Genomic DNA, 27,624 nt, shown 5'->3' with positions numbered 1-27,624 from the left:
CGCGCCTCTAACTTGCAACTTTCGAAGAGCTCTGGGTACAAGGGCACGGGGCATCCCTGGGAAACCGCTGTGTGTGAGACCCAGTGCGGCCACAGGATTCTCAGGCCTGTGATGTGGGGCAAGTCAGTGCCCCTCCCTGGGCCTCAGGTGCCTTCTTTGTTGTGAGAGCAGGGACTATATATTATTTCTTATTTCATCCTGGGTCCCTAACACGTAGTAGGTGTTTATTTTTTTATATTTTATTTTATTTTTATTTTTTATTTTATTTTTATATTATATTTTACTTTATTTTATATTTTATTTTATTTTTATATTTTATTTTATATTATATTGTATTCTATTTTATATTTTTATTCTATTTTATATTTTATTTTATTTTATATTTTATTTTATTTTATATTTTATTTTATTTTATTTATTTTATTTTTTCATAGTAGGTATGTAAAAGATATTACAGAGACACCTGAGTGGCCCAGCAGTCTCCCCTTGGCTCAGGGTATGATCCTGGAGTCCCAGGATCAAGTTCCACATCCAGCTTCCTGCATGGAGCCTGCTTCTCCCTCTGCCTGTGTTTCTGCCTCTCTCTCTCTCTGTATCTCTCATGAATAAATACATAAAATCTTAAAGAAAATAAAAAAATTAAAAAAGATATTACGAATGAATGAGCATATCAACTAATGCATGATGAGAAGTTGGAGCAAATGATCCCTGAGGTCCTATGCCTTACCCAAGGCTGGAAGAATATAATTAATTTTCTTTCTTTCTTTTTTTAAATTTAAATTCAATTTAGATAACACACACTGTATTAGTTTCAGAGGTAGAACTCAGTGATTCATTAGTTGCGTAGAACACTCAGTGCTCAGTACATCAGTGCCCTCCTTAATGCCCATCACTCAATAATCCCTTCCCCCACCACCACACCTCCAGCAACCCTCAGTTTGCTTCCTAGAGTTAAGAGTCTCTTATGGTTTGCCTCCCTCTCAGTGTTCATCTTATTTTTCCTGGAAGAGCATTATTTCTGAAAGGATCCTTAGGACATCTGAGGAATGAGAAAATCAAGGGATTGCAGTTAATAGTCTCAGAAATTGAGGAATAGGCAAGAAGTTCTTGTGTGTTTATTGGTGGAAAGGGTCCATTAAATTGGGAGAAGGGTCTAAAGACAGTGTTTCTCTCTCTCTCTCCCAGCTCATCTCTTTTTCTCCTTCCCTCTCTCCTTTTCTCCTTCCATCTGGTATAATGTAGAAATTTGCCAAAAGTGCCCTGTTTTTTTAATCGGAAAATAAAATATCTTGGCTTCTGAGCCTGGCTTTCTTGGACTCCCACAGTCTGACTCACCGGTTGAAACTTATGATTCTCCCAAACTGTCACCTTCTTCTTGGGTGTCAGCCTGGAACACTCTTCTACCCCGCCTCACCTTATCTGAGACCTACACAGAGTTTCTCTGATGCTAAGATAGACCTGGGGCACTTCATTATTATTTTTTTAAGTTTTTTTGTTAGAGTGAAAAATTGAAGGGTTATAAACATGTAATATTTTATTGATTTATTTAAGTTTTTATTTACATTCCAGTTAGTTAACATAAAGGGTAATATTAGTTTCAGGTGTACAATTTAGTGATTCAACACTTCCATACAATACCATACAATACCACAAGTGGACTGCTTAATCCCCATCACCTACTTTACTATCCCCCCACCGACCTCCCCTCTGGTAACCATCAGTTTGTTCTCCATAGTTCAGAGTCTGTTTCTTGGTTTGCCTTTCTCTGTCCTATTTTTTTCCCTATGCTCATTTGTTTTCTTTCTGAAATTCCACATATGAGTGAAATCATATGGTATTTATTTTTCTCTGACTGATTTATTTTGCTTAGCCTAATACTCTAGATCCATCCACATTACTGCAAATAGCAAGATTTCATTCCTTTTAATGGCTGAGTAATATTCTATTATGTGTGTGTAAAAAATATATATATGTATATGTATATATATCACATCTTCTTTACCCATTCATCAGTTAGTGGACTCTTAGGCTGTTTCCATGGCTATTTTAGATAATGCTGCTATAAGCATTGGGATGCATGTATCCCTTTGAATTAGTACTTTTGTATTCTTTAAGTAAATACTTAGTAGTGGGTAGGATAATTCTATTTATAACTTTTGGAGGAAGCTTCATGCTGACAAACGTGACATATTTTAAATGTTAGCCTGTGAGTGCATTGAACTCTGAAGCCAACCTCTATGATGAATTCCACCAGAGGGCCTTAGTTTGAATCTAGGTTCTGTCACTTAGTATCTGTGAGATCTTGGGCAAGTTTTTTATCTCTCTGTTCTTCAGTTTCATCATCTGTAAAATGGGAATAATACTAATACCACAATAGGTTTGAGTTGAGGATTAAATGAGTCACATGTGTAGAGCTGTTTGGCACAGTTTTTAAGTACTTAAACAGTATTTAAGTGTTGACCATTATTTGGAGTTAAGGTCAAGTCTTCAAATATGGGGCTTTTTGCTCCATTTGAGGCAGTTCAAATGGCCCTCATGACTAACATCACCATATAATTCATTACCCAAATCAGAATTTTTGAAAGTGTCATTAAAGGAGGCACTACAAATAATTATGTTGGGGAAACAGACTGGAGCTGTTCTGGGCAATATATATTGTCACGCTAATTATGGATCTCTTAGCGTTACTGACCACCATTGTCGACATTGATTTCTCCTGCTCAGAGACCATGGCAGCCCTTGTTCACTGTAGCATTTATTTAGCCCTTACCATATGCTTTCTGGAGCCAGTTTGTATTTGCCTTTATTAGATACTTGTGTCCTGTCTTTTCAACTGAACTATAAGCAAGGACAAGGACTCATCATACACTTCTTTGAGAAGTGTCCAGATCAGTAGCTTGATGAAGAGATGAGTGATGGTTCCCCTTTTCCTACCCCATGAAACCTCTTGGTAGTCTGCATTCGATAGTATACCAAGCACTGGGTAGACTATTCCAAGCTGCTTATCTCCTTGACTTTACTCTCATTGATCCCCACACTTCCACTCTTGCCCTCTTACAGTCCACTCCAAGAAGTTTAAAGCTCCTCTGCTTAAAACTTTTCAGTGGCATCCTATTGTTTTTGTAGAAGAAGATTGCAATATTCTCTCCAAATCCTTCAGTGGTTTTTCTTCACACTTGAAAATGAAACACAGGGATCCCTAGGTGGCGTAGCGGTTTGGCGCCTGCCTTTGGCCCAGGGCGCGATCCTGGAGACCCGGGATCGAATCCCACATCGGGCTCCCGGTGTATGGAGCCTGCTTCTCCCTCTGCCTATGTCTCTGCCTCTCTCTCTCTCTCTCTCTCTGTGACTATCATAAATAAATAAAAATTAAAAAAAAAAGAAAATGAAACACAAACTTCTTGTGGGCAAACTTCTTGCCCACAAAGCTCTGTAGACTGGGTCTTGCCCTATCTCTCAGATGTTGCCCTTATCATTCATTCTGTCATTCCTCCTACCAGAACACAAACTCCAGGAGGACAGGAACTTTGTCTTTGGTACTGAATATATTCCCAGCGCCTTGTACCAGTGCCTGGTGCAAGGTAGGTGCCAAATATCAATTTGTGGAATGAATGAATTTATTTTCTCAATAGCCCTTGTAAGGGCTATTGAGAAAGCCCTTATTATTTTATTGCTTCTTCGCAAACAAGAAAACTGAGCCTTATATATGTGAAGTGCCTTCACCAAGGTCACAGAGCTGAAAAGTGGCAAAAGCATTCATTTATATATTCATTCAACAAATATTTAGTGAACAGCTGCTACTCTTCTAAGCACTGGGGCAGGATTCAAATTTGAGGCTAATGATTTTAGAATTACACCATCTTCTTTCTACCTTTAAAATTTTGTGTTGGGCAGCCCTGGTGGCTCAGCGGTTTAGCGCCGCCTTCAGCCCAGGGCCTGATCTTGGAGACCTGGGATCAAGTCCCACATCAGGCTCCCTGCACGGAGCCTGCTTCTCCCTCTGCCTTTCTCTCTCTCTCTCTCTCTCCCTCTCTGTCTCTCTCCTCTCTGTGTATCTCATGAATAAATAAATAAAATCTTTAAAAAAATAAAAATAAAATTTTGTGTTCTTTGTAAGAGTTATACAAATAATAGAAGGATACATTCTTTCTGTAAAATAATTCAAATAATAATATAGATAGGTAAGTTCAAATTCTTCCTTGACATTTATTCCTTTTTTTCCATTTCCCAACAAATACTAGTCAATCCCCAGAAGTGAACATTGTTTATTATTCTAGACACACACACACACACACACACACACACACACACACGTGCACGGGCACACAGAAAGAGAGAGAGAGAGGAAGGGAGAGAGGGAAACAATTTTATGTTTAAATCTTACTCTCACGGGGTAGTCTGTTCTATGGTTTGTTTAACATTATCTTAGAAATCTTTTCATATCAGCACATAAATATCTACCTTATTTATTTTAATAGCTGCATGTCATGCCATAGTATGAATATGCCATAATTTCTTTAGTGATTTCCCTATATTAATAGGCATTTGGGTTTTTCTGCCTTTTCATTATTGCAAATAATTTCAACGTTATTATGGCAAATTCCTTGTACAGACCTTTCTGCACATTGAATATGAATAATTCTTTAAAATAGAGTTCAAAGCAGAATCATTGGGTTGAAGCATATATGTATTTTAATTTGAACAAGTATTGTCAAATTATCTCTCCAAAAAGCTTTACCAATTTACACTCCTTTAACAGTGCATGAAAATGCTTATCATAATCAAGACATATATAGTTCTGTTGTCCAAAAAATTTCCCTTAGGCAGCAGCTTTGCATTTTAATCTCTAATCTTGTGTTCTGCTCTGCTTTCTGCCACTATAGATTGTTTTTGTTTATTCGAGAATTTCATAGATCTAGGATTATACTGTATATAATCTTTTATGTCTGGCTTCTTTTTTTTCTAAAAATTTTAATTTCAGTGTAGTGTTATATTAGTTTCAGGTTGGGGTGCCTGGGTGGCTCAGTTGGTTGTGCACCTGGCTTCCGCTCAGGTCGTGGTCCCAGGGTTCTGGGATCGAGACCCGCATGGGGCTCCCTGTTCAGTGGGGGGCCTGCTTCTCCCTCTCCTCCCCACTTATGCTCTCTCACTATCTATCTCAAATAATAAATATAATCTTTTATGAAATATTAGTTTCAGGTGTACAAAATAGTGATTCAACAATTCTGTATATTAAAAAAAACAATTCTGTATATTGCTCAGTGCTCATCAGGATAAATATACTCTTAATCTCCTTCATCTATTTCACCCATCCCCCAGGCCACCTCCCTGCTTCATGTCTTCCTTATGCCCCTGTTTCTTCCTCTTTATTGTATGTCTAACTTCTTTTGCTCAACATAATTATTCTGAGATTCATCCATGTTCTCATGAATACCATTAGTCTGTTCCTTTTTATTGCTGAATTAATCATATGAATTTAATTATAATTTAATTATATGAATATGCCACAATCTGTGTATCTATTCAGTGGTTATTGGACATTTAAGTTGTTCCCATTTTGGGGAATTATGAATAAAGCTGCTGTGAACATTTGCATGTAAGTGGTTTTATATATATATAAAATGTTGTATTTATTTATTCATGGGAGACACACAGAGAGAGGCAGAGACCTAGGCAAAGGGGGAAGCAGGCTCCATGCAGGGAGCCCAATGCAGGACTCAATCCTGGAACTCTGGTATCATGCCCTGAGCCAAAGGCAGACACTCAGCTGCTGAGCCACCCAGGCATCCCTGCATGTAAGTGTTTTTGTAGATGTGTATGTTCATTTCTTATGAACTATACCTAGGAGTGGAATTGCTGGGTCATGTGGTAATTGTATGTATGGAAGCAGACCAAGTATCCATCAATAGATGAATAGATAAAGAAGATGTGGTATACATACACAATGGAGTATCATTCAGCCATAAAAAAAGAATGAAATCTTGCCATTTGCAATGACATGGATGGAGCTAGAGAATTAAGTGGAACTAAGTGAAATAAGTCCGTCTGAGAAAGATAGACACTATATAATTGCACTCATATGAGGAATTTAGGAAACAAAACAAATGAGCAAGTGAAAGAGAGACAGAGACAGAGAGGGAGAGAGAGCCTCCAAGAAATAGATTCTTAACTATTGAGAACAAATGGATGGTCACCAGAGGGGAAGTGAGTAGGGGGATGGGTGAAATAGAGGATGGGAATTAAGGAGGGCACTCATCGTGATAAGCACTGGGTAATGTATGGAATTATCGAGTCCCTATATTGTACATGTGAACGTACTATAACACTGTATGTTAACTATATTGGAATTTAAATGAAATGAAATGGAAAAAAAGTATCTGTCATCCAACAGGGAGTCAGTTGATACTAATTCTTTTTGTCTGAATTTTAGTTTTGGAGTGTGGATACTGGGATGTGGGGCAGATGGCAAGGATCTGTCCTGGGTTTGGTTTTCTAGGTCTCCCTACTTATCTGTTTTTAATGGCCTTGCTATCTTTTAACTTCAGAGAAACCTCTCCCTTGTTCCCAACCCCTGGTTGACCTATCACCTTCCTTCAGGACCTAGATGTAGGGCGTTTCCCTCTTATGCTGACACTTGACTCTGCCTACATTTAGCTCAGAGAGGGACATAACACACCCTGGAAACTGTGGGTGAGACATACACCGTTGGACCTGCAGGTGAGCCAACCTGGGAGAAATGTGATCTCAGCAGAATATGATTTGAAAGATGCTGGAGAGGTGGTCCTACAAGGCACCAGAGATCTTTAAGGGAAATAAGGGAATTGGGGGAAATATGCAGGAATGAAGAAAAGGATACTTAAATTTGATCTCTTTCTCTAACGTAGGCAGATGGCTTTGCTTCAGGCCAATAAGGATCTCATTTCTACAGGAATTAAGGAATTTAATGTTCTGCTGAATCAGCAGGTAAGCCCAGGCACTGTTTCAAAGGATAGGCCTAGACTCTTGGCAGGTGGGTGAGGGCAGAGAAGGGACAATAATTTGGAACTGGGGCGTAATGGTGCAGTTAATGGCAACAATTAGAGACAGGGAATACAAGTCAGAGAAAGGAGAATGTCAGAGGTTGTGGGTTATTCTTGAATCACACAGCTGACCACATTCTCCCTCGTGATCCCCTCTCCCTGCAGGTCTTCCCTAATCCTCCTATCCCTGAAGAAGCCATGGTGACTATGGTGAATGACTGGGTGAACTTCTACATCAACTATTACAGGCAGAAGATGGTGGGGGAGCAGCAAGAGCAGGAGAAGGCTCTCCAGGAACTTCAGCAAGAGCTAAATACTCTGTCTGCCCCTTTCCTGGAGAAATATAGAGCTTTCCTGAAGCACTTATGAGCAACTAAATCACCCACTGCCTTTCTCTTAGCTCAAAACCCCAGGCCTGCATCTCTAAGAAACTCTTAAATCCTGCCTCCGAGTTCTTGGAGTGCTCAGGCTCTGCTCCTTCATGGTGTTACTCTACCTTGACACCTCAATAAAGACCAAATTGGTTTGCTGGTCTTCCTGTCTCTTCTGTTCTTTTTCAGTTGTTGGTCCCTGACTTGTGGAGGCAGTTGGTTCCTTTTCCTTTAGCTCTATTTCCTAGATATGATCTTGGATATTTAATTCCTTTAGAGCAGAGGTTAGCAGCCTTAAGTAACCACTGGGCAATACTAAAATAGCCTGAATGACAGGCCAGGCAGGCGGAGAGAAAGTGTTGGGGTGTTAGAATCATAAAAATAAAAAAAATAAAAGGAAAAGAAAAAAGAAGCTCTCTAGAAATTGTGGCCCTGTGAAATTCTTGTTGAAAGACTTCCAGTCTTGTTCATCCTACAGTAGGTGAAATCAAGAGGCCACTCATCTCAATTTTCGAATTCCTTGCCCTTAGCCCCAGCTTGAACAAAGTTCTAGGATCTCAGAACTCTAATACCACAGAATACCTCCCTGGAGTATCGCTGTGAGAGTTGGAAAGGATCTTGGGAACCATTCAATACATCCCTTATTTTTCAGATAGGAAAACCTTTGGCTCTGAATCCCTCAGCCTCAGATCCTAGGCTTGGGAAGCATAGATTCCTGTTCTCCTCTGGGCCCTAAACTTCTCCTGCCATTCCCAGTACTAGATCTCTTTTCTCTTCAACCTCTAAACATTGCAAACGTCTTCATTTTAGGGTGCAATCACGGTGCAGTCAGTCTGATGAGTGTTTAAAAAATGAAATGAAGGTGTTAGAAAAAGGAATGTCCGGCAAGCTTTGCAACATCTGCGGAAAGCCTCACGGGTGCACAGCACCAGTGCGCAGGGGAGGAAGGAAGATGTGAGAGGCACGGGTAGGAAGCGCAGGTCCAAGGGGCGGGGAGCGCTAATCAGATGCAAGGTGCAGGCGCTGCTGGCGCTAGCAGGAGGGAGCTGGGAGCTTTCTTTATCATTTCCTGTTTTCTCCTTAGCCAGAAAGATTTGGTCCTGAGACGGTTGTTTGCTCCTTCCAACCTTCAGTAAGTCTACGTTTCAGATCTACTTTTGGTTTGGGGGCCTCGTTAGTCTAGCTCAGGGTCGAAGAGGAGCTCTCAGTGCCCCGCCCCCCCCCCCCCCCGCTATCCTTCCAAACTTAAGAGTGTCAAGATGAGAGGACTCATCAAGAGAATTGCAGCCTTCCTGGGAATCCAGGCGGTGAGCATCTTTGAGGTGTGGTTGGTGGTCCAGGTGGATGCCAAGGCCTTCCCACTGCGCCACTCGGGAAATTTCAGCCTGTTAATGGGAATCTAGGGCCTGCCCAGATTGGGACATTAGTCATAGCGTTACCTTTGCAGAAAGACCTGCATTACTTTACATGGGTTGAGGAGAGAGACTGAGGAGCCATGTGAAAATAAGTATTGGATTAACTCTGTTGCTGTATGAACATGAAAAGAATGATCAGAAACCACTTTGGCTCAATTAATAAAGATAGTTTTTCCATAAATTTGGAACTATCTCACCGTGGGAATTGCTAGCTAACCATTTCTCAAATGCTGAAAGGAAGATGATCGATTATCAGGTATGTTATAGTGGAATGGGAAATTCAACATCTAAATTCTATTCTAGTCATTCCATAGCTATGAAATTAAGAAGTTGCAGTACTTTTTTTTTTTTTTTTTTTTTTAGTTATGGACAGAAACCTGTTAAAACTGCACTGCATGTTCTTGCATTCCTATCATGCAAGCATCTGGTTGTACATCCACAAAGGAGTAAAATTTGGAGTATTTTGACTTTTCATCAGGATCTGATGGTCCATAAGAATACAATAAAAGTTACTTGGCCAGTGAGTACCCCAAATCCATTACTATTCCTGCAGAAAAAGAAACCAAAATTAGCAGGAAGAATAATGCTTCTTTTGCGTTGACAGCTGAATTAATGCTAGAAGTAAGATTGTAAACAAAAGAAATATTACAGCAATTGCCCTGCTCTTATCTTGACCCTGACTTTGACCTTGACTCTAGGGCTGACTCTGAACTTTAACCTCACTTTTAACTCCACTCTGACCCTCACACTTACCCAGTCCCACTTGACCTTGATCCTGACAATGACAGACACCCTTATTCTCCCAAATGTCCTTAACCTTCATGCTGACCTCTTTTGTTTTCACCCTCACACTGATCCTGATGCTGAACTAGACACTGAACTTTACCTGATCCTAATTTTGACCCTAATTCTGACCCTGACTCTCAACCTGGATCTTGTTTTGATCCTTACCCTGAAATTGACTCTTAGTATGACCTTACCCTAACCATGACAGGACTCTAACTCTCAACATGTCACTGACCCTTGACCATGACCTTTACCTTCACTCTCATACTGAACCTGGCCAAGACCCTTTATCTTCACTCTCATACTGAACCTGGCCAAAGCCCTGGCATTCATGCTGACTCTGATTCTCAACCCAACACTTAACTTGACCTTCACCCTGACCCTGATCATTAACCTGACACTAACATGCTGACTTTGATCCTGAAGCTGATCCTGACACTACCACCAGCAAACCCCTGATCCTGACCTTAACTATCATACTTCCCTGATGTTGACTTTCACCCTGACAGTGACCCTGTCCCTCCACTCGATCCTTATCTATACCTGAACAAAGACCCTGACTATGAACATGAAACAGATTCTGAACTCCACAATATCCCTTATTCTCACTGATCCTGACCATGACATTCATTCTTTGCTCGATCCTATCACCAAGAATCATGTTTATATTGACTCTCACCCAAACCCTGACTTCAACCTTAAAGCTTACCTGTCTTAGACCCTTATCTTCAACTTCGCTATACACCTGACCCATTTTTCAATTTCACCATACACCTGACTCTTATTTGATCTAAATCTAACCCAATACAGATATTCAAATTTACTCTGAGACTTTCATGCTCATCCTAATACTGAACCTCATGCTGATCACTGACCAACTTGATCCTGACCCTGAATTGGACTCTGAAGCTGACCCTCATCTGTCCTTGAACTTCATCTTTACTCTGTCCCTAATGATGACCTTCAACTGACTTTGATTCTGACTTAATCCCAATACTAACTCTATGCTCTCCACCCCTCAAAATTTAAACTGAACTTGGTCTTTGACCTGAAACTCTTACTGACCCTGATTCTGATTACTCTGACTCTGGACTGATATCCTGACCTAGGCACTAATTCTGAAGTTGACTTTGACTCTGATACACAGAATCACCATGACCTTAAATCTTACTTTAACCCTCTTTTTTGACCCTGTGTGTAACTTAGATTCTGACCCTTAACCTCATATGCTACATGACTCTGGTCCTCTTGACCCTGAACTTCTTCCTCAAACTGACTGTGACTATAACACTGACTTGATATTCAACCTGACATTGACTGTACTTGTGACTTTTTTATGACCCTCATCTCACTCTGATGCTGATCCTACTTGTGACTCTCACCATGTCCCTGAATTTCATACTGACGGTGAACCTCTATATCTTTCTTATCCTTACATGATGCTGACATTGACCTTGACTTCATACTTATCCTCACCATGACCCTAACCTTGACCCTCAGTTTAATCTAGACACTGATCATTACCATGACTCTGACCCTGAAGTATATACTCAATGTCACCTTGACTTCTACTCTTCTTATTCTGATACTACCTCTATTCTTTTTTTTTTTAAAGATTTATTTATTTATTCATGATAGACATAGAGAGAGAGAAAGAGGCAGAGACACAGGAGGAGGGAGAAGCAGGCTCCATGCACCGGAAGCCCGACGTGGGATTCGATCCCGGGTCTCCAGGATTGTGCCCTGGGCCAAAGGCAGGCGCTAAACTGCTGAGCCACTCAGGGATCCCTACTACCTCTATTCTATACCTAAACCTTACCCTGATGCTCACTCTCATTCACCCTGACTCTAATCCTGATTTTCATTTAGACGCTTTGTCAGAGACAAAGTGACGCTGATGTTCACCTTTACCTTCAATTTCATCCTTATTCTGATCCTGAAGCTATTCCTATACCAGCATTCAATTTGACCCTCTATCCTGTGCCTGAATCTAACCTCACCATGACCCTCATCATGACCATAAACTTGACCCTCACCTTACCCTGACTCTACAATGACCATTACACATACCTCCATTGTGTCCCTGAAAGAGCCTTGAATCTAAAGCTTATGGTGAACCGAACCAGACTATCAGCCTGACCCTGACACTAACCCTTCTCATCCTGACCCAGGTTGGCACCCACCCTGATCCTGATACTGAAACTGACCCTGACTCTCATCCTGAGCGTGACTCTGAGTATTTGCCTCATACTCCTGACTTCTCATCTTGACTCTGACACTGACCATCATTCTGACTCTCACAGTGACTCTCAACCTGACTTTGAGCCTGACCTTTACCTTCATCAAGACCCAGCAATTTGTTTTGGCCCTCAACCTGAACCTGACCAATCTTCACCCTTAAACTTCTCTGTTTTTGACCTTTCTCCTGACACTGAACCTGATATCGTACTCTGAATCATTCTTACTCCAGAAATAACTTTGTTTCTAAACCTTACCATGTTCCTGAACCTGACCATAATGTGATCCTTACACTCATGCTTACCTTTACCCTGACTTGAACTGTGAACTTCACCTAATCTGTCAACCGAACTAAACCTCACATGGACACTCGAACTGACCCTGATCACTATGTTCATGAACATAATTCTGACCCTGATTGTTAACCTCATCCTCACCAAGATATTACAATTCACTTTGATCATTACTCTGACTCTGATTCTGATCCTAACTATGAACTTTAGTCTCATTTTATCCATACTTTAAACCTGACCTTCATCCTCACTCTCACCCTGACACCATTCTGACATTCTCACCCTGACACCATTCTGACATTTATCATGAACTTGACCTTGACCTGACATTTACCCTCACCCAATTCTGACACTAATTCACCCAGAAGTCACTGACTCTGACAATGACCATGTCTCTGACACTGATATCCTGACTGGACCCCAGGACTTACCCTGATAACCAATTTGCTTGCTCATCCACACTTATATAGGAGTCCCTCACATTGACTATGACCCTGACTGTGACCCTCATATTGACCCTTATAAAGACAGTATTTTGGAATCTGATCTTGATCCTGCTTCTTACCCTCCTCCTTACCCTAACTTTTACTTGACACTCACTCTGTCCTTCATACTCTAATATAGCTTTACCATGATCAGAATGCTAACCCTTATTGTGATCCTCACACTGATTCTAACTCTGAAGCCCATTCTGAAACTGATTCTAATTCCTTTTTTCACCCTGGTCTTGAAATTGTACTTCACATTGACCCTGACAATGACTACTATCCTGACCTTGATTATCACTCCACCTTGATTCTAACCATAACAAACATGTTGGCTCTGAAACTTGGTCCTCACTGATTCTTGTCTTCACCTCCAAGCTTCAAGGTGACCTTCAACAGGATCAGGACTTTGACCATCACCCTGACCTTGACTCTTAGACCTACATTGGGCTCTTATCCTTACCTACCCTGACCCTGACTTGAACCTTACTCTGAAGCTAACTTGTGCCCTGATGCTACACTTACTCTGACTGTGGCCCTCACCATGACCTTCAACCTTATCATTACCATAATAACTTTGCCCTGAACCTAATCCTTGCCATCCCAGATGCTTTGTATTAATCATGTTTTAAAATTTTCTGTACTTTATGATATTTTCAACTGGAGTTTTGCTGACAGGAGACTGCCTTTCCCTGGGCTAGCTAACTCCTAGAGATAGCAAATGACTTCCCTCATAACATGCCTTTCATATGCAAAGCAACGAATCCAAAGTCCACACTACCCAACTATCTCCTTTGCTGGTTTTCACCAGACTCTTAGATTCTTGGCCAGTATTTCTCTGCCATAACTATCCTAAACACAGGTACCAGGCAACTTGGGACAGCCCTTATGTCTCAGAAGCCACTGAAATTATTCAAACTAGCCAATGCTTAGCTTGCTTACCCTCCTTGGTTTCTTCCTTTGTATGAAACCATAATAAAACCTATGCTTTCCCTTTACTCTCTCTGCTTTCTGACTAACTCAGTGCTTCCTCATGTGGCCCTGTGTGGCATGCCTTGCCCATTTCTCTTAGAAACTGTGAGTAACAAAATATCTTTCAAATGGTAATCATCTCTTGATTTGTTGGCCTCACCTTATGTGAATCATAATAAAACCTACATCAAAAAAAAAACAAAAAACAAAAACAACAACACTTGGGACACCTGGGTGGTTCAGTGGTTGAGCCTCTGCCTTTGGCTTAGGTCGGGATCTTGGGGTCCTGGGATCGAGTCCCATATCGGGCTTCCCATGGGGAGCCTGCCTCTCCCTCTGCCTCTGTCTCTGCCTCTCCCTCTGTGTCTCTCATGAGTAAATAAATAAAATCTAAAAAAACCCCACACATTCATCTCGCTCTCTCTATTACCATCTTCCAAAACTGACTCTGATGTAACCTGACATTAACTCTGACCTATTTCCCTTGAGCCTTACCTGAAATTGACCCTCAACTTGACCTTGACCCTACTCTGAACTTGACTCTGATCACCCTACACTAAAAATAACCTGACCATGACTCTGATTCTGAAGCACACACTGACCCAGACACTGTAGTCATATTAACAGAATCTTTACTGACCCTCTCCCTGACCTTGAACCTGAAACTAGCTTTTACTTTTACCATAAGCCTGATACTCTCACACTTACCCTGACTCTGGTCCTCACGTGGCCTTCAGCCTTACCTAATCCTTGGTATGACCCTCACTCTAAGGCTGACCCTGAACTTGACAATTATCCTGACTTTGAACTTTACATTGACCATCACCCTAACCCTCATCTTGACACTCACCTTGATCCTAAATTTGACTTGGTTACCCTCATACTAAAAATGACTGTAGTGATGCAGGATGGCTGGGTCTGAGGACCCAGAGTGGGGGACAGTAGGACCAGCCAAGAGGGTCGTTGGCTTTATACAGGACAGAAATCAAAGGCAAACTGAAAGGAAGTGAAAGCAGAGTTTATTAAAGATATATAGGGAGTGTAGATATGGGCAGAGCATCTGGGAGACTTAGGAAAGAAGAGTGAGTCTCATCTTTGCTTGAGGTCTGGGGTTTTTATTGAGGATAGTGGTTTGGTGCATGTGTCTTTTTAGTAATCTAGGAACAAAGATGACTGTTTAGATGGTCTCCATAAGTCCTTATGCCCTGGAGCCAGAGGTCTTGATGGATCAGTGGTCTTGGAAAATGTTCATGACCCCACTGGGTCACTCCTTAGATGTTATCTATTGTGCTGGAAGATTCCAAAGAAATCATTAAATCTTTGACCTTTACAAGGGATACATACATTATCTGTTCTATAAGGCATATGTAAAGTGGAGGTGGAGTTCCTAGCAAGAATAAAATCAGGAAAAGGAGCAAAAAAAGTTTTTATGGAGTTGCTTTAGTTTTTCTTACTAGGATGACTTTTAACTAACCACCCTGACACCAAACATGTTACAGAGCTAATTCTGTCAAATGACTCTCACTTTAACTCCTATCTTGACTCTGGCCTTCAAGGTGACCCTGACCTTTACATAGAATATGACCCTGAACCACACCCAACACTGACTATGCCTGTGTTCCCAATGTTTAACCTAGGGTTAGAGAATCTTACCCTGTTTTTCACACAAACATTGACTGATTCTCACCCTCAACATGACTCAGAACTGATTCCAAACACTGTTCCTGACCCTGACCATAACCATTGCACTGACCCTGGCCTTGCTACGATGCTGACAACCAGCCTGATCCTGACTGTGACCATTACCGTAATTCTGACACAAACTCTCACTCTAAAGATGAATCTCATCTTTATCTTGACTTTTACTTAATGCTTACTCTGACTCTGACGCTCAGAGTCACCCCCCCTAAACTCAACTGTAACCCTTACTCTTACCTCTATCCTAACATTACTCAGATCCTGATCCTCATTAAGACGCTGACACTTGCCCCAGCCATTTCCTGAACCTGACTGAAACCTCATGTTCTCACTCTTCCTGACCATGATCATCATCATGACCCTGAAACAGATACTGAAACTCATTCTCACCCTGACCCTTACTTCTCTTACTCATGCTAACTCTAACCCTGACCCTCATAGTCCTCACTGTGATACTGTGACCCTGAATCTGACCATATCCCTAATCTTCACTGTGACACTTACTTTTACCCAAACCATTCACTGAATATTAAACCTAAACATATCCTAAACTTGATCCATATCTCTTTATGAATAATTCATGAAAAGCTCATGCAAGTACTTTCTCTGAGTCTGCAGCTTGTTTTCTCATTCTCTTAAAGATCTTATACTTAAAAAAAAGTTAATTCAAAATGTTATCATTTTCCTAAATAGAAAGCACAAAACTATAGTATAAAACTTAGTGAGCAAAACAAAAATATAGAAGAAAATCTAGGTGACCTCAGTTTTGGTGATGAATTTCTATATATAAAACCAAAAGCATAATCTGTGAAAGAAAAATATGGTGATTTTGTTACAATTGATGAGACAAAATATTTGTAAAACAAATCTGATAAATAACTGTTTCTAAAATATATAAGTAATTCTTAGAATTCAACAAGAAAACAACTTGATTTTTAAAAATGGGCAGAGATAGGAATAGATACTTCATGAAGAAGATATACAGACAGCAAATAAGCATATAAGAAATGCTCCACATCATCTATCAGAGAAGTACAAATTAAAATAACAATGTTATACCACTATATACCTATTTGAATGGTTAGAACCCCAAACAGTGAGGACACCAAATGCTGATGAGGATGTGGAGCAACAGAAATTCTCAGCCATTGCATACAAATGGATACATATAGAAATATTTATAGATACATATATATACATGGATTGTTTTTTTTTTTTAAAGATTTTATTTATTTATTCATAGAGATGCAGAGAGAGAGTGAGAGGCAGAGACACAGGCAGAGGGAGAAGCCTGACGTGGGGCTCCATCCAGGGTCTCTAGGATCACGCCCCGGGCTGCAGGCGGCGCTAAACCGCTGCGCCACCGGGGCTGCCCTATATACATGGATTGTATACAAACTTAGAGTTCCTTGCTAAAGGAAGGACTTGACTTTAGGGGCCAGTTGAGGGGCCAAAAAGTAAAAACACTCAATAGGAATAAACACATCATTTAATTTTTTTTAACACATCATTTATAATCACCAAAAACTGGAAGCAATCAAGATAGCCTTCAACTGGTGACTGATAAATAAACTCATTTACATCTATATGATGGAATATTCTTTGGTGATGGAAAGAAATGAACTGTTAAGCCATAAAAATATATAACAGAACCTTAAATTTATTGCTAAGTGTAAAATGCCAATATGAAAAGGCTACATAATTCATGATTCTAATTATGTGACATCCTGGAAAAAGTAAAACTCTAGAGACAGTAAAAAGACCAATGATTGTCAGGAATGAAGCAGGAGGCAGAAAAGGTTAACTAGATGAAGCATAGGGGATTTTTTTGGGGGTGGAACTATTCTATAAGATACTGTTAGGGTGGATACATGGCATTATGCATTTTTCAAAATCCATAGTACTTTATAACACAAAGAATGAATTGCAATGTATGCAGATTTAAAGAAAAATTATTTAGATAAGTCTAAAGAATTGCAGGAAAGAATACAGAACATGACAAGAGAATCCATTTGGATTTGTATTACAAATGTACAAGACAGCTTCACTAAGGGGATGGGGGAATAAAATGTGTTAAACTAAGTGACTTTGGAAATGATGGAGTCTAAAACAGAATTAACTGCACATAAGAGAGTTGATAAAATTAATTCCCACAGAAGTGCACGTTAATAATTCTGATGCTGTTATATAAGCATATTGAAATTAAACAAAGAAGTAAGTAGATAGTTGGAGTTTGGTTTCTCAATGTTAGAGTGGGAATTGAGAGACAGGCAAGGGGAAAAGTTATGAACAACCCATGTGATAATGGATTAGAGTTAGAAATAGCGTGAACAGTAGGAGTGAAGTCAGCATTATGGAAGCATAAGGTGTTCCTCTTTTTCTCTTCCCCTTTAAAAATAACTAATTACATATCCATAACTGAACAAATGTGTCTTTGCACATTATATCAAAGAATCCAGGAGGTTTCTACTCACCTCTCCATCTGAAAATAAACAAAGAGAACCTCAATAAAGGCTATAGATCCAAAGGAGTCAGCAGACCTGCTGACCCACTCACCACAACTGGGAGACAAAAGAACTTGGGCATTGCAAAACTGGGGGATAACCACAAACAAGAGAGAATTTGTGGAAGTTCAGCCGGCCTAAGGAGGAATTCTATCGTGCTGTTAGAGAAGGATAAGGACAAGTTTGGACACAGATAAGAGACAGGAATTTGCCAAGGGTGCCTCTTTTCCAGGGCAATACTACAAGAGGTGGGCTTTTGGCAATAGCAGCGGCCACTTCTCTGGAAGTAGAGGTGGAAAGTGGTGACCTATCTCATAGAATAGGTGGAAAGCAAAAGTGTTGAATGACTGCTTGGTTATCCTAGTTGTACAGGTTGCTGAACAATAAATGGGTTGGAGAAACCCATTTCTCTTCTCTTCTCTTCTAACCTGGATTTCTGAGGACCACTATGATTGGGAAAGGAGGAAAAAGGGAATAAAGTAGATAAAAATATCAAAGAACATTAAGGGAGCATTTCCTGTTGTCTACTTCAGGACTTCAGTGAGAAATCCACTCAAACCTTTGGTAGTACCCCACTCAAGGATACCCTCAGCTGTGGGCACTCCAAAGGACTATGTGCTAACCCCATACCTCTTCTTACTCTGTGGCCAGCTCCTTGTGTGCTTGCAAGTATATCTGCCAGAGTGAACTCTGGTAGACTCGGAGGGTGCTCAGATAATAGGCCAAGAAATTTGGGCAAAGGAGAAATCACCAACTTGAGCACTAGCACCACCTTCTGGATTACAAAAGAAAGGTTTCTAATAGCCTGTTGAGTTGTGAGAACCAAAGAAAATATAAAAGCTTAGTTAAGGAAGTGTCTGCTACTCTAAATGTGAAAGCAGAAAGTCCATACCTACAAACACTATGAAAAATAAAGGAAATATACTATCACAAAAAGAAAATAATTCTCCAGTGATTAAACCTAAAGACATGATATATTGCAATCTAACTGATAAAGAATTCAAAATAGCTGTTAGGAAGAAATTCAGAGAGCTACAAAACACTCAGAGAGAAAATTCAGTGAGTATAAGAATACAATTAATGAACATAAGGAGTTCTTTATCAAGGATATTGGAATTATAAAAAGAAACCAAATAAGAGTTGAGAAATTCAATGAATGAAATTTAAAAATGCAATAGAGAGCACCAGTAACAGGACAAACCAGATGGAAAAAAGAAGTGACTTGGGTGACAGGAGTATAGAAATAATTCAATTATTTCTGAGAGAGAAGTATATTTTTAAAAAGTGAAGAAACCCTATGAGAGTTATCTGGTTTGATCATAAAGGCAAATATAAGAATAATTGGTGTGCCAGAAGGAGAAGAGAGGGAGAAGTGAGTTTATTTAAAGAAATAAAAGCTAGGGCAGCCCGAGGGGCTCAGCGGTTTAGCCCCGCCTTCAGCTCAGGGCCTGATCCTGGAGACCCAGATCGAGTCCCAGGTCAGGCTCCCTGCATGGAGCCTACTTTTCCCTCTGCCTGTGTCTCTGCCTCTCTCTCTCTCTCTCTCCCTCATGAATAAATAAATAAAATCTTTAAAAAAAAGAAATAAAAGCTGAAAACTTCCAAAACCTGGGCAAAAAAATTGAACATACAAGTTCATGAAGCTAATAGAACACCTATTATCTCAGTGCAAAAAGACTTTTTTCCAAGACATCTTAAAATGAAACTGTTAAAAATAAGTGATAATCTTAAAGGAGCCAGGAACAAAGAAAATAACCTACAAAGGAATCCCCATTAGGCTACCAATGATTTCTCAACAGAAACTCTGCAATCTCTGAGAGAGTAGAATGACATATTCAGAGTATTAATGGATAAAAATCACTAGCCAAGAATATATTATCTGGCAAAGTCATCCTTTTTTAAAAATTTTTTTATTTATGATAGTCACACACACACACAGAGAGAGAGAGAGAGAGGCAGAGACACAGGCAGAGGGAGAAGCAGGCTCCATGCACCAGGAGCCTGATGTGGGACTCAATCCTGGGTCTCCAGGATCGCGCCCTGGGCCAAAGGCAGGCGCTAAACCGCTGCGCCACCCAGAGATCCCCATCCTTTAGATATAAGGAGAAATAAGACTCCCAGACAAACAAATGTTAAGGGACTTCACTACCATTAGATCTGCCTTGCAAGATGCTAAAAAGCATCCTTCAAGCTAAAATGAGAAAAAAAAAAAAGAGAGAGCTAATTAGAAACATAAAAACATATGAAAGTAACTAACATTCTGGTAAAGATGAAAAATAGCCAGAAATAGAAAACTAACTCTAGAATAGTGTGTTAACTACCTAAGTATAATTAAGATTAAAGGAAAAGAGTATTGAAAATACCTATAGCCTAGAAAAATAATCAATGCATATATGGTCAACCAATTTACCATGAAAGAGCCAAGAGTAAAGGGAACCCTCTTACACTGTTGATGGGCATGCAAGCTAGTACAGCCATTCTGGAAAAGATATGGAGGTTCCTCAAAAAGTTAAAAATAGAGTGACCCTATGACCCAGCAATGGCACTGCTAGGTATTTATCCAAGGAATACAAATAGTGATTCTTAGGGGCATATACACGCCAATGTTTATTGGCATCAGTGTCCACAATAGTCAAACTATGGAAAGAGCCCAGATGTCCATCAACAGGTGAGTGGATAAAGAAGATATGATATGCTATTACTCAACCAGCAAAAATAATGAAATTTTGCCATTTGCAATGATGTGGATGGAACTAGAGGGTATTATGCTAAATCAAATAAGTCGGTCAGAGAAAGACAAATACCATATGATTTCATTCATATGTGGAATTTAAGAAACAAAAAAGATGAATGTAGGGGAAGGGAAGGAAAAATAAAATAAGATGAAAACAGAGAGGGAGACACTTAACTATAGGAAACAAAATGAGGGTTGCTGGAGGGGAGATGGCTGGAAGGATGGGGTCATGAGTGATGGACATTAAGGAGGGCACTGGATGTAATGAGCACTAGGTGCTATATGCAACTGATGAATCACTAAATTCTATCATGGGAACTAATAATACAGTATAAATTGAATTTCAATAAAAATAAAATAAAACAATGGTGAAAAAAAGTACCTAAGGAGACTTTGAGAAATCAGCAATATCATAAAGTGCAATAATATTCGAGTAATAGGGGTTCCAAAAGATGAGGAGGGGTGGATCAGAAGGTTAATTGAACAAATTATAGCTGAGAACTTTGCTAATCTGGGGAAGGAAACAGGCATTCAAGTCCAGGAGGCACTCCCCTGCAAAATCAATAAAAATAGTTCAACACCCTGATATATAATAGTGAAGCTTGCAAATTCCAGAGATAAAGAGAAAATCCTAAAAGTACCTCGGGACAAGAGGTCCTTAACCTACAATGGTAGAAACATGAGGTTGACAGAAGACCTGTCCACAGACACCTGGCATGGCAGAAATGACTGGCATGATATATTCAAGGTGCAAAAGGATCAAAATATGTAGCCAAGAATACTTTATCCAACAAGGCTGTCATTCAGAATGGAAGGAGAGATAAAGAGCTTCCAGGATAGACAGAAACTAAAAGAATTTGTGATCACTAAGCCAGACCTGCAAGAAATATTAAAGGGGATCCTTCGATTGAAGAGAGAGCCCAAAAGTAACAAAGACCAGAAAGGAACAGACACGATCTAAGGAAATAGTGACTTTACAGTTATACAATGGCACTAAATTCATAATTTTCAATAATTACTCAGAATGTAAATGGGCTAAATGCTCCAACCAAAAGACACAGGGTATCAGATTGGGTAAAAAAACAAAACAAAACAAAAAACAACAACAACAAAAAACCCAACAAAAACAAAACAAAAAAACCCCCAAGACTCATTGATACGCTGTCTACAGGAGACTTATTTTAGACCCAAAGAAACCTCCAGTTTGAAAGTGAAGGGGTGAAGAACCATTTATCATGCTAATGGACAAAAGAGAGCTGGAGTAGCAATCCTTATATCAGACAAACTAGATTTTAAACCAAAGGCTGTAATAAGAGATATAAGACACTATATCATATTAAAAGTGTCTATTCAACGAGATCTAACAATTGTAAATATTTATGCTCCTAACTTGGGAGCAGCCAATTTTATAAAGCAACAGAATACACATTGTTCTCATGTACGGATGGAACATTCTCCAGAATAGATCACATACTGAGTCACAAATCATGTCTCAATGGTTACCAAAAGACTGGGATAATTCCCTGCATATTTTCATACTACAGTGCTTTAAAACTTGAACTCAATCACAAGAGAAAATTTGGAAAGAACACAATACATGGAGGTTAAAGAGCATCCTACTAAAGAATGAATTGGCCAACCAGGAAATTAAAGAGGAATTTAAAATATACACGGAGGCAAATAAAAATGAAAACCCAACTGTTCGAAACCTTTGGGATGCAGCAAAGATGATCTTAAGAGGGAATTATATAACATACAATCCTTTCTTAAGAAACAAGAAAAGCCTCAAATACACATTCTAACCTTACACCTAAAGGAACTGGAGAAAGAACAGCAAATATAGCTTAAGTCCAGGAGGAGACGAGAAGTAATAAAGATTAGAGCAGAAATCAATGAAATAGATACCAAAGAACAGTAGAACATATCAACAAAACTAGGAGTTGGTTCTCTGAAAGAAATAGTAAGGTTGATAAGTCTCTAGCCAGACTTATTGAAAAGAAAAGAGAAAGGTCCCAAATAAACCAAATCACAAATGAAAGAGGAGAGATCACAACCAACACCAAAGAAATACAAAGAATTATACAAGAATATTATGAGTAATTATGTACCAACAAATTAGGCAATCTGGAAGAAATGGATGCATGCCTAAAAACATATAAACTACTGAAACAGGAAGAAACAGAAAACCTGAACAGACCAATAACCAGTGAGGAAATAGAATCAGTCATCAAAAACCTCCCAATAAACAAGAATCCAAACATGGATAGCCTCCCAGTGGAGTTCTACCAAATGTTTAAAGAAGAATTAGCACTTACTCTTCTGAAGCTGTTTCAAAAAACAGAAATGGAAGGAAAACTTCCAAACTCATTCTATGAGGCCAGCATTATCTAGATCCCAAACCAAACCAAGACCCCAACACAAAGGACAAATTATAGACCAATATCCCTGATGAAGGTAGATGGAAAAATTCTCATCCAGGTACTAGTCAGTAGGATCCAACAGTATATTAAAAGGATTATTCACCATGACCAAGTGGGATTTATTTGTGGGCTGCAAGGGTGGTTCAACATCTGCAAATAAATCACCACATTAATAAAATAAGGACAAGAACCACACGATCCTCTCAATAGATGCAGAAGAAGCATTTGACAACATACAGCATCCTTTCTTGATTAAAACTCTCCACAGTGTAGGGATAGAGGAACATACCTCAATATCATAAAAACCATCTAAGAAAAACCACAGTGAATGTCATTCTTAATGGGGAAAAACTGAGAGCTTTTCCTCTAAGGTCAGGAACACAACAGAGAGGCCCACTCTCACCACTATTGTTCAACATAGTACTAGAAGTCCTAACCTCAGCAATTAGACAACAAAAAGAAATAAAAGGTATTCAAATTGGCAAAGAAGTGAAACTCTCAATCTTCACAGATTACATGATATTGTATGTGGAGAACCCAAAGGACTCCATCCCAAAATTGCTAGAACTCATGCAGAAATTCAGCAAGTGGTAAGATGTAAAATCAATGCATGGAAGTTGATGGTATTTGTCTATACCAACAGTGGGGCAGAAGAAAGAGAAATTAAGGAATTGATCCCATTTACAAATTCACCAAAAGCCATAAGGAATAAACCTCACTAAAGAGGGAGAGGATTTGTACTCTGAAAACTATACAACACTAATGAAAGAAATGGAGAAAGACACACAGAGATGGAAAAACATTTCATGCTAATGATTTGGAAGAATAAATCTATTAAAATGAATATGCTCTCCATAGCAATTTACACATTCAATGGCATCCCTATCAACATTTTTCACAGAGTTGTAACAAGTAATCCTAAAATTTATATGGAACCAGAAAAGACCCCAAACAGCCAGAAGAATGTTAAAAAAGAAAACAAAGCTGGGGGCACCACAGTTCTGGACTTCAGGCCATACTACAAAGGTATAATCATCAAGACAGCATGGTACTGGCACAAAAACAGACTCATGTATTAATGGAACAGAATAGAGAACCCAGAAATGGATCCTGAACTCTATGGTCAACTAATCCTCAACAAAGCAGGAAAGAATATCCACTGGAAAAAGTCTCTTCAACAAATGGTGTTGGGAAAATTGGATAGTCACATGTAGAAGAATCAAACTGGACCATTTTCTTACTTCATACACAAAGATAAACTCAAAATGGATGAAAGACCTAAGTGTGAGATGGAAATCCATCAAAATCCTAGAGGAGAACTCAGGAAGCAACCTCTTTGACCTCAGTTGCTGCGATTTCTTGTTAGACACATCTTCAAAGGCAAGGGAAACAAAAACAAAAATAAACTACTGGAATTTCATCAAGATAAAATCTTCTGCACAGCCAAGGAAACAGTCAACAAAACGAAAAAGCAACCTACAGAATGGGAGAAGATATTTGCAAATGACATATCAGATAAAGGGCTAGTATCCAATATCTATAAAGAACTTATCAAACTCAATACCTAAAAAACAAATAATCTACTACTTAAAAACAAATACTGGTCATGAAATAGTGAGAAGACATGGACAGACAATTCTCCAAAGAAGACATACAAATGGCCAACAGACACATGAAAGAATGCCTCCATATCTGTTGCCATCAGGAAATACAAATCAAAACAACAATGAGAAAGCTCAAGGCAGACAGAATGGCTAAAATTAAACATTCAAGAAACAACAGATGTTGGCAAGGATGGGGAAAAAGGAGAACCCTTTTGCTCTGCTGGTGGGAGTACAAACTGGTATAGCTACTCCAGAAAAGAGTATGGAGATTCCTTAAAAAGTTAAAAATAGAGCTTTCTTATGACCCAGCAATGGCACTGCTAGGTATTTACCCAAAGGATACAAACATATTTATCTGAAAGGGTACCTGCAGCAGTGTCTGCAATAGCCAAAATATGGAAAGAGCCCAGCTGTCCATCAACAAATGAATATATATAAAATACTGGAATATATATGTACACATATATAAAATGCTGGAATATATATATATATATATATAAAATACTGGAATATATATACTGGAATATTACTGAGCCATCAAAAACTGAATCCTTACCATTTATAACGATGTGGATGGAACTAGAGGGTATTATGCTAAGCAGAATAAACTGTTCAGAGACAGACAATTATCATATGATTTCATTCATATGTAGAAGTTAAGAAACAAAACAGAAGATTACAGGAGAAGGGAGGGAAGAACTAAAATAAGTCAAAATCTGAGAGGGTGACAAGTCATAAGAGACTCTTAACTATAGGAAACCAACTGAGGGTTGCTGCGGGGGGAGGGTAGGTGGGAGTATGGGGTAACTGGGTGATGGGCATTAAGGAGGGTACATGATGTAACCAGCACTTGGGTGTTAAATGCAGCTGATGAATCACTGAACTCTACTTCTGAATAATATACTATATGTTAATTAATCAAATTCAAATTAAAAAAGGAAAAGTCATGTGTGTGGGTGTGTTTCTGAGTGAGTGTATGTTTCGTGACACATGATTATCTGACATATCTGAATGGAAGAAATCAGTCTTCTCAGATCCTCTTTATCATTTTAACTTTCTTCCTCCAAATTACTGGAAAATCTGAAGATGTTCAGGGATCTTTTTTATGAGAGACAAATTGCTGATTGAGGCTTAAGAGCTTCTCTTGGCCCAACAATATCTAAAGCTCTCATTGCCTGTCAATAACCCAAGTAAAAGCCATGAAATGGCCACTACTGATGATTCCATCTAGTGTTCTTATTCATACACTTGTTCAGATTATTTAAAATGGTGAGATTGATAAAAACTACCCTTATATGCATTTTATAGCAATGCAAAATATAATTTCTCAAGATGAGCATTCTCAGAAGGGTCATCCTATAAAATGGAAAAGTCCATTAGACGTTGCTAATTATATTTGCAACTGACAGAAAAACATATACCATCATGCACATGTACAGTTGGCATTTATGACACATTCCATTGGTTAGCTCATTGTGAATATTTATTGAACACAAAATATATAGCAAGTGTTGTGATAGCTTTTGAAAAAAAAACAGGTACCACTTTTCTTAAACTGAATTTGATGTTAATTCTTGCTACTAAGTTTCTGTTTCAGAGAGAAAAAGGTCTAGGCTGCATTTTAACCAACCTTTTGAAAGGTAAAGAACTTTTTACACAATGTTCTCACCTATGACCTTGTGCACTTAAACCAAGTTGATCCATTTTTCAGAACATGTTCAGAGCTTTATAAAATGTATTTGTTAACATATAGCATGTAGCTACCTACTTTGCTTTCACCTGGGATTTCTGCTCCTTTTTGGTATAATATTAGCTCCATGAAGTTAGAGATGATTGCTGTGCAAATCAATATATTCTAATGCTTGAACACTGCATGGGGCATATAGACAGTCAAATGTGAGTGATAAAACGAAACTTTCTCAAATTTCTTCCCAGATCATTCTCTTCAAGAGAGAGACAGAGAGAGGCAGAGAGCAGTTTGGGGGGGAATTTGTTCTGGAATGAAACTCCTATGCTATTCAGGTTAATATATTTTTAAAAAATTAAAAGGGACTTATCCCTTTAAAATTATAGGAAAATGAATTAATATTCAATAAATGTTGGAATCTATGATTAACATTTGAAAAAAATTAATATATATGTGGCTACGCATACTTACATATAGACAGTGTTTAATATATTACTCAAAATATATGGTAAAGTGAATTAAGAATAATTGAAATTGGGATGCCTGGGTAGTTCAGCAGTTGAGCATCTGCCTTTGGCTTAGGGTGTGATCCTGGGGTCCCGAGATGGAGTCCCACATCAGGTTTCCTGCATGGAGCCTGCTTCTCCCTCTGCCTGTGTCTCTGCCTCTCTCTCTCTCTCTGTGTCTCTCATGAATAAATAAATAAAATTTAAAAAAAATAAAAATAATGAAAAAGAATAAAATTTACACTATATGTTAACTAATTAGAATTTAATTAATTATTTTAAAAAATTAAAAAAAGATTTTATTTATTTATTCATGTGCCCTCCTTAATGCCTATCACCCAATTACCCCAACCCCGACCCCCTTCCCCTTTTGCAACCCTTTGTTTCCCAGAGTTAGGAGTCTCTCATGGTTTGTCTTCCTCTCTAATTTTTATTTACTCAGTGTCCCTTTCACTTATAGTCCCTTTCACTCTTTCTTATATTCCACACATGAATGAAACCATATAATTGTCTTTCTCTGATTGATTTATTTTACTCAGCATAATACCCTCCAATTCCATCCATGTTGACATAAATGGTAGATATTTATCCTTTCCTTTAATTTTATTTTTAAAGATTTTATTTATTTATTCATCACACACACACACACACACACACACACACACACACACACACACACAGAGGGAGGCAGAGACACAGGCAGAGGGAGAAGCAGGCTCCATGCAGGGAGCCTGACTTGGGACTTGATCCTGGGTCTCCAGGATCAGGCCCTGGGCTGAAGGTGGTGCTAAACCGCTGAGCCACCAGGGCTGCCCAATATTCACCCTTTCTGATGGCTGAGTATATATATAACATACACACCTCTTCTTTATCCATTCATATGTCGAAGGAC

The 27,624-nt window shown here is 39.0% G+C and overlaps 1 protein-coding gene across 1 annotated transcript; it reads left to right on the top strand.

Moving 5' to 3' along the window:
- The first annotated feature begins 6,625 nt into the window (after positions 1-6,625).
- LOC112679064 (alpha hemoglobin stabilizing protein) lies at positions 6,626-7,553 on the top strand. Its single transcript, XM_025478551.3, has 3 exons — positions 6,626-6,717; positions 6,885-6,963; positions 7,185-7,553. Exons 2-3 carry the CDS (start codon positions 6,889-6,891, stop codon positions 7,386-7,388), a joined length of 279 nt encoding a protein of 92 aa, XP_025334336.3. The 5' UTR covers positions 6,626-6,717; positions 6,885-6,888; the 3' UTR covers positions 7,389-7,553.
- Positions 7,554-27,624: the final 20,071 nt, after the last annotated feature.

This window comes from Canis lupus, chromosome 6 (genome assembly GCF_003254725.2).
Source record: "Canis lupus dingo isolate Sandy chromosome 6, ASM325472v2, whole genome shotgun sequence".
Taxonomy (NCBI): Eukaryota; Metazoa; Chordata; class Mammalia; order Carnivora; family Canidae; genus Canis; species Canis lupus.
The sequence above is the reverse complement of the archived record's forward strand: the minus strand, read 5'-3'. Positions and strand labels throughout refer to the sequence as shown.

What these genes read in the sequence shown, in the direction of transcription:
- LOC112679064 (XM_025478551.3), top strand. Translation starts at nt 6,889, where the DNA reads ATGGCTTTGCTTCAGGCCAATAAGGATCTCATTTCTACAGGAATTAAG. An exon ending in ATGTTCTGCTGAATCAGCAG is followed by an intron (nt 6,964 to 7,184) that starts GTAAGCCCAGGC and finishes CTCTCCCTGCAG; the next exon opens with GTCTTCCCTAATCCTCCTAT.